Below are 8,652 nucleotides of genomic sequence, written 5' to 3' on the forward strand. Positions count from 1 at the left end.
TGCAGATGAATCCTATCTACGTGAAGGAAAACATGGTGATTTGCAAAAGGTTTACCAAAATCTTGGTTTGGTCTATGAAATGTATAAGGAAACATCGATGTGGACTACAGATGAAAGAATCCTCTATCACAGTGGTTCTCAACCTTCCCAATGCCGCGAACCTTTAATACAGTTCCTCAGGTTTTGGTGACCCCCAACCATAAAATTGGTGTCTCGGTTCCTAAGACCATCGAAAATATGTATTTTCCGATGGTCTTAGGCGACCCCTGTGAAAGGGTCATTCGACCCCAAAGGGGTGCCAACCCACAGGTTGAGAACCACTGCTCTATCAGGACTGCAATAACCTATCTATTCTTCTCTATAAATTCAAAAATGGAGAAAAGTAGAATCGAAAGTAGGCAAACGACAAAGGTATACAACTCACAACGATAACGCGTTCAGAATTTTCTTCACATTTTTTATTGGCAACTTTATAATGGCAGCGATCAGCAAAATTACTTTATTACCAAAAGGCACCTGCCTGAAGGTACTTTGGTTGTTAAGTGCCACTGGATGCAATCCAGCCGCATTCAAATCCATGTATTTTTATGTTTCCTCTGGAAAGATCGGGATTATACCCACTGCCTACCACTGTAGTATAAAACAAAACATTACCCACAATCTGGGCACAGAAATCCTAAATATCCACAATGATTATACAGTCTTTCAACAAATATCTTGGAAGCATTCTTTTATGTACAAACAGCTTGTGCACATCAACGCTACTATCTATAAGTGTTTAAAGTCATTATTTGTACAACAATCAATACAACTTTGACACCTAACGTTTTTAGGCCCTGCCCAGACACTCTCTCATCAACATGTAAAAGTTTTTAATATTTTTTTTTATAAATAAGTCCATCAATTTCCTCAGAAAACTAATAGGAAACAAAATATTCCAATTGGGAATAAACTTGCATATTATCTTGGAGGGTTTATTTCTCCCTTCCAAAATGTTGTGAGTGACTATACAGTATGTACAAACGAGGCTGTATGTTTGTTAAGTCCCACCTCATTACAGGCATGAAAGAAAACAGGGAATTATGTTAGCTGGAATGGAAGCTGGAAGACTCAGATTCTGTTGAAACAGAAGAATGTCCCGCACGCTTGCCTTTGGACAGGATCTTAAGGCTTGATCCCCTGCTGACGGAGGTGAGTGCATTTTGAGCCGATGTCTTGAACTTGGCACCCAGAAAAGCATATAGGATGGGATTCAGACAACAGTGGAAGAACGCCAGGCTTTCGGTAATAGTGGTCCACTTACGCACCAGTATTTCAAAACTGCAGCCTCGCTTGATGTACCGGAGGAGGATGAAAGTGTCTATGGTGAGAACAATGTAGTATGGTAGCCAGCAAGCAAAGAAAGCCACAATCAGGATGACGGTTGTCTTCAAAGCTTTACGTTTCTGGTGACCCTTTGATTTTGACAGCTTAGAAATTATAATGCAGTAACAAGTCAGTATGATAAGACCAGGCAAGACGAGGCCTACTAAGATTTGCTGGAATTGGAAGGGGATCTGCCAGGTCTGGTTAGTGTAAAATCGCTGGCACATGTATTTTCCACCAATCTCAGTAACACGAGCAAACATAATGTCGGGTATCGTTAACAGCAAAGCTGGCAGCCAGACACCGATGTAGACAATCCTATTGGCCAACAATTTCCGAGCTCTCTGACTGTTGGTAGCATGTACAATCGCCAAGTACCGGTCTAAGCTGATGAAGGCCAGGATCAGGACACTGCTGTATAAATTGACAGTGTAAATGATGTGAACAATTTTACACAAGACTTCACCAAAGTACCAGCTTATCACAGCATCCACAGACCAGAAGGGCAAGCTGATGACAAAGAGGAGATCGGCTACTGAGAGATGGACTCTATACTTGTCAGTTATGCTCTTCAGCTTCTTTTGGAAACCCATGACAATAATCACCAAGCCATTGCCAACAATTCCTGTCAAAAAGATGATGGAGAAGATGGTGGGTAAGAAGATTCGGTTGAAATCTTCGTTTTCCTCTTCAAAGCATAGCCCCGTGAAGTTATCTTCTTCTCCAGAGCCTGGTTCACCGGTGTTATTATCTAACACAAATGTATAAAAAGGTATCTGTAAATGACAAAAAGGAAACAAAAATTAGAAGGTGGGAAACAAAGGCAGGCAAATCTTAAAAGACCCATTCAGCGGCAAGCAAAGAATCAGCACTGAAGCATGCTTCAGTATTCAACTTCAAAATATTTGCCTCTTAATGGGATCTCCAAACTTGGTAGATAATCCAAACTCTGCATCTGATAATCGCCAGCCATTAACATCAGGGCTAAAATGTTGCATTAGAGCAGGGCTCTTCAGACCTGGCAATTTTAAGACATGTGGGTTTCAGCTCCCAGAATTCCCCAACCAGCATAGCTCTACAGCAGGGGTGTCCAAACTTGGCAACTTTAAGACTTGTGGACTTCAACTCCCAGCAGAGCTGGCTGGGGAATTCTGGGAGTTGAAGTCCACAAGTCTTAAAGTTGCCAAGTTTGGACACCCCTGCTCTACAGGCTGGGGAATTCTGGAAGTTGAGGTCCACAAGTCTTAAAATCGCCAATTCTGAAGAGCCCTGCTCTAATGCAACATTTTAGCCCTGATGTTAATGGCTGGCGATTATCAGATGCAGAAGCAAAGAGAAGATCCAAAAAGGTCACATTTTCAACACATTCATTCTAACATACACATCTCAACTCTCTGAAGGACTTTTCAAACATAAGAAAACACACACAAACCATATTCAACGAAAGGGCAACAACTGTATAGATATGTATTTTACTTCCACCAAACATACATTACATACACATCAAGTCAATCACTGCTTTCCAATTATTTCTTCAAGGAATTATCTGAATGTCCAACATGCATGTTTTTCTATTCAATTTTGATGATTAGAAAATGGATCTTTGCAGGAATTTATATAAAAAATACCCTACACAATGGATACCTCCATTTGGATGTGGCTTCAGCTTTGCAAATCAGGAGGAGGAGGGAGTATTAGGTAGTTTGCAGCCCTGAGGTATTAATAAAGTAATACAGGTAGTCCTTGACTTACAACCACAACTGAGTTCAAAATTTCTGTTGCTGAGACATTTGTTAAGTGAATTTTCCATTTTACGACCTTTCTTGCCACAGTTGTTAAGTGAATCACTGCAATTGTTATACTAGCAACACAGTTGTTAAGTGAATCTGGCTTCCCCACTGACTTTGTTTGTCAGGTTGCAAAAAGGGATCACATGTCCCCAGGACACTGCAACCATCATAAATATGAGTCAGTTGCCCGGTGTCTGAATTTTGAACACATGATCATGGGGATGCTACAACGGTCATAAGTGTGAAAAACGGTTTTAAGTCACTTTTTTTTTCAGTGCCGTTGTACTGTCAAATGGTCACTAAATGAACTGTTGTAACTCGAGGACTATCTGTAAAGGTGGGATAAAATAAAACACAAATAAATAAACTGTTTTGGGCACAAACTATCCCATGAAAGAGGCAGTATTGGGTGGTTCATGCCCAGACCAAAACATATGTGCTTCATCTCAGAAGAGATGGTCTAAATAGGAGACAGAAGGGGGAAAAAATGCAAAATCAAGATCAGCTAAGTGGATGTTAGAGGAAGGTTGATGGTGGGAAGATCAGAAGAAAAGGTAGACTTGTAGGAGATAAGATCCTGAAAAGAATGACGAGTGGGCTGCAGCACAGGCAATTCTGAGAAAGAAAAAGAGAGTAGAGGCGCAGTAGCTCTGCCCTACTTTATTTGTATCCCACCTTTGTTATTTTTTGCAAATAACTCAAGGTGGTGTACTTATCCACAAACCTTCCTCCTGCCATTTTCCCCACACCAACCCTAGGAGGTGAGTTGGACTGAGAGAGAATGACTGGGCCAAAATCATTCAGCTGACTTGTTGCCTAAGGCAGGACTAGAACTCAAGAGTCTCCTGGTTTTCTATCCTGGAGCTTAAACCACTAAGCTAGACTGGCTCAGTTACCTATAAGCCATTTTCAGTTTTTCTTGTACGAAACCTGGAACAACCAAATTGTACTAGTTTTAACTTTAGCCTGGTTTGCCCAAAATAGGGGTTGAAGTGGCAAATCAAAATGTATTTCTTCAATACACGAAACAAAACATATTTTTATCAATTGGTACACCTCTCTACTATGTTGCATTCTTATGAAATAAGAATGAAAGTAAGAATGGAAGATCATGACTGCAATGGTTGATTTAAAAACTAATAAGGATTCAGGAGGCAGTTTTGTAAACAGCCAGCCTGCTAAGCTCCTGTATTATCAGAGAAAAGAATTACCTTTTTATTGGTTTAAAAGAAACCTATTAGAAAGAAACTGAAGTAGTCTCTACCCTAATACAGCTACTAATAGCAGTAGCACTTAGACTTATATACCGCTTCACAGTGCTTTACAGCCCTCTTTAAGTGGTTTACAGAGTCAGCCTCTTGCCCGCAACAATCTGGGTCCTCATTTTATTCACCTCGGAAGGATGGAAGGCTGAATCAACCTTGAGCCTGGTGGGATTTGAATTAGTAAATTGCAGGCAGATGGCAGGCAGCAGGAGAGCCTGCAGTACTGCACTCTAACCACTGTGTCACTGAGGCTCATCCTTTAGTGACCATAATTGAGACCAGCAATTCTGTTATTAAGCAAGCTTGTCACTTTGATTTATGGACTACAAAGCTCATAAATAATGAGCTACTTAAAATGTTTCGGTGGTTCTAGATGCCCTATATACAGGACTGGTCACAAAACCACTTATTAAAATCACGGTCGTATCTGCAAATGGTTGCCAAATGAGGCAGCTGCTAAACAAGGACTGCCTGTATAATGGTAAAGGTTCCCCTCACACATATGTGCTAGTTGTTCCTGACTCTAGGAATTCCCATCCCTGCTGTATAGTGGGTACTAAAGTATAAAGCAGATGTTAACATTCTTGTAAATCTAATCCTTTCATTTCAATAATCCTGTTAAAGAATACCCTGGGAGGATCTTGCTTAGAAGAATCATTTTCAGTTGAATCAGACATCAAGAGCCTGATAGTGAAAATATTTTCTTAGATCTGGGGGCCTCAAACAATACAGAATCACTTCTTCCATTTTCCCCCCCTTTGGAGGCAAATAATGTGCCAGGACTTCTTGACCAGGCTGAGTTGGTTCATAAAACAAATAAATAAATCCAAACACAAAGTGGCGGTGAAGTAAGCAAGCCTTAAAAGTTCACCGGAACTCTTTGTCAGCCTTGAATGATATGCCAAACCAAAGTAACCGTGAGACTTTACTTATTAAATTTATACGCTGCCCATTTTATAGTTCCAGGTGATTCTGAGCAGCCCTTAAGACATGGTTCATCAGCAGCACAAACTATTCTGTAAATTTAAAAATGGCAAGCCAACAAAAACAGGGTGTGGCAAGAGTTTTGCAAAACGCCCAAGTTTGCGCATTCAAATTCTCCCGCCAGCAAGCTCTTTCTCTGATCCTTTTGCCTAACCCTAACCCGTCAAAACGTTAAAGGAGGGAGCAGTTTCAATTTAGCAAGGCGACAGATGGGAAAAAAAGAGAAGTGCAACCTCAGGAAACCACCAGCCGTTTGAAAGGCAAGTAAGGGAGTAGTCACCTGGACACCGCCTCCTTCAGTCCTCTCCCCCCCCCCCTCCCTCCTTGCCTTGCTGAGAAACTGTCCTTTCTTTGCTATGAGGCGCTTCTTTCTACAAAAGGGCTCGACTACACTTTCAAAACAGAGACTGTCTCTATTCAGGCCGGGAGGCTTTGAAAGGACGCCTTCTGGCTCCGTGGAGGATTCTCCCACCCAGGGTACAAAAGCGATACTTTTCTGAGCTGAAGCGGGACCAGCCTCAACATTCCCACGCATTCAAGTAGAAATTAAAAGGGCACGAAACCCTTCCTCAGAAAGTTCTCCTGAAGCCGGGGCTTATCTCCTACTTTATGGAAAGAGAGCCTTGCTGTTTGGTTCTCACGCTTCCCACAAGTTGGTGAAAATACGCCAGTATCCATGCTACTTAAAACATTTCGGTGGTTCTAGATGCCGTGTATACTTTGCTGCTTATATACACGTTTATACTTTGCTGATAGACTAAGTATTTTTTTTGCTTTTTAGTTTGGTCACAGGCCAAACATTTTTTTTTTCATTCTAGACTCTAGGAGCAAAGATAAATTTAAAAAATCCACCCGTTTGCCTTGCACATAAAGACTCTTTAAAAAAAACACGTTCTGAGCTCTGCTTAAGGACAAAAGCAAGAAACGGCATGAGACAAGGGCTGCTCTGAAACGTGCGAAAACGCTACGGTCCAACATCTTTTTCCCCATTCCAGGTTTCCTTTTGATATTAGTCAATCGCGCTTTCTAAAGACAGTCAAAAGATTCCGCCAAGTTTCTCTCACGTGTTGCAAACCCGGCGATACTTTTTTTTTTTTTTAAAAAAAGAGGGATGGGGAAAAAAGAGGAATGGGGAAAAAAAAAAGATCAACGAAAGCAAAATCGAAGTTTACTGACGCCGCCTGTTCCCCGTCTGCAATCCAGAACCGTCCCTCGCAGATCCCCTGCCCGACCCCACGCACTTTTACGCAGCCGGGCGCGCTGCTTTCAAAGGCGCTCCTCTTCGCGAACAAGCCTGCAAGCAGCTCTTCCACAAGTTGAGAGAGCGCAGCGCAACGTTTGGTGGGTTCGGGGTAAGAAACTACCTCCCCTCCTACAAAGCAAGGGGAGAGGGCGTCCGCTTGCACGACCTATAGGAGAGCGCTTACTACAAGGTGCAATGATCGGATCCACGGCCCAGTCCGCTTTTTAAAACGGCACCTCTGCGAGACCGCACAGCTGTAAAGATTCCCTCCGCTTGGAGCAAAAGTGACTTATTATTATTTTGCGGGGGGCACCGATTAGATAGCTCTAGTAAAAGCCAGCAGGGAATTCTCCTCTTTTCGGAAAAAAAGAGCCGCTACATGTCTTGTAATCTAAAGAAAACTAAAAAGCCCACGGTTGCGCGTGTCCTGGTCCCGCTCTCCCCAGAGATCGCGTAGAGCAAAGCACATCCCGATATTTAGGAACCTCTAACCAGGCGCTCCATCCATCCCATTCATCCATCGCTCCCCGGGCAAACATCTGGCGCCTCCTTACATCCGTATCCATTGCTCGAGCGCTCCGCGGCAGCAAGCTCCGTTTCTGCACCTCGCCAGCAGCCACCCACAACCAAAAAGTTCTCGTCCCGGAGCTATCCGCGTCCCTTATAAAGCGCCCCCCCTCTTTAGAGCCGGGCCGCAAAGCTGCCGGCGGCTCCGCCCAAGTCTGGGCTTCGGAGGCGGCGGGGGAAGAGTGATTGACGGATCGTCCAAAAAAATAAAAAAAAGGCTACAACCGTAATTGTGAGCGGCAGCTGTGGAGATGGGAATCTCCACCCCCCCCCCCCGTTTTAGTTTTGCTCTCTGGCGCTGGGAGTGGGTGGAGGCTGCTCTTTTCTGTCGTGCAATTGTGCGTCTTCAGGCATCTCGAGAGTCCCGAAGCCACGTGCTCTAATAGGCGAAATAGCTAGTAGCAAAAGAAAAAGAAAAAGGAAGGGAACAATGCCTGAAACCAGTCAAAGAAAGTTTGATTTAAGAACCAAAATCTTAACCTGAGGCTCTTACAGTAAAGGTAAAGGTTCCCCTCGCACATATATGCTAGTCGTTCCCGACTCTAAGGGGCGGTGCTCAACTCCGTTTCTTAGCCAGCGCTGTCCGAAGACGTCTCCGTGGTCAGCATGACTAAACGCACGGAACGGAACGGAACGCTGTTATACCTTCCCACCAAAGGTGGTTCCTATTTTCTACTTGCATATTTTTACATTCTTTCGAACTGCTAGGTGGGCAGAAGCTGGGACAAGTAACGGGAGCCCACTCCGTTAGGCAGCGCTAGGGATTCGAACCGCTGAACTGCCCACCTGATCAACAAGCTCAGCGTCTTAGCGTCCCTGAGCCACGGAATCTCTGAGGCTCTTATCCTGCAATGTTCCTCATAGATGCAAACAAGGAACCTAAATCAGACTCTGGAATATTACGCTGCAAGTTCTGCTCAAGTTTCGAACTCCTTTACTCCTCCAGTAACTTTCTCATTGAGTTTGCTCATTCTAAAACGGGCAGCCACAAATGTTCCTGTTTGTGAAGACAATGACTGCCTGCTCTGTCCCCACCCCCCCCCGCTTTGCTATCAAATTGCATTGTCTGCTTCTGCATACTGTTTGCAGGTTGTGTTTCTACTTGTCCTGGCAGATGGTTGCAACCTCCCCCCCCCCCCCCACCGGGACAGCTTTATTGTGTTGCAGCAGATCCTGTTCTTGAACCTTGCTGTCCTAAGAACTCTTTTGCTGTTTTTTTTATTTGAACCAGGGGTGGGCAACCCTGACCTCTTTATGATCTGTGGACTTCAACTCCCAGAATTCCTCAGCCAACTATTGTCCGCAGCCATACTCCGTAGAGGGGCAACAGTTGTTCATTCCTGATGTAGACCTACTCCTTGGGCTAAATCCAGTACATTACCTCTTGTAGCTTGCTGGATTTCCCTAATGGACAATCCCTTGATTTCCAGCCAACGTT

General features: G+C 43.7%; 1 protein-coding gene across 1 annotated transcript; it reads right to left on the bottom strand.

The window, feature by feature from the left end:
• Positions 1–444: 444 nt before the first annotated feature.
• Positions 445–7,314, bottom strand: CXCR4 (C-X-C motif chemokine receptor 4). Its single transcript, XM_081938348.1, has 2 exons — positions 7,202–7,314; positions 445–2,141 (listed from the first exon to the last, which is right to left on the bottom strand). The coding sequence occupies exons 1-2, from the start codon at positions 7,211–7,213 to the stop codon at positions 1,086–1,088; spliced, it is 1,068 nt and encodes a 355-aa protein (XP_081794474.1). The 5' UTR covers positions 7,214–7,314; the 3' UTR covers positions 445–1,085.
• Positions 7,315–8,652: the final 1,338 nt, after the last annotated feature.

This window comes from Natrix helvetica (assembly GCF_964273705.1).
Source record: "Natrix helvetica genome assembly, chromosome: 1".
Taxonomy (NCBI): domain Eukaryota; kingdom Metazoa; phylum Chordata; class Lepidosauria; order Squamata; family Natricidae; genus Natrix; species Natrix helvetica.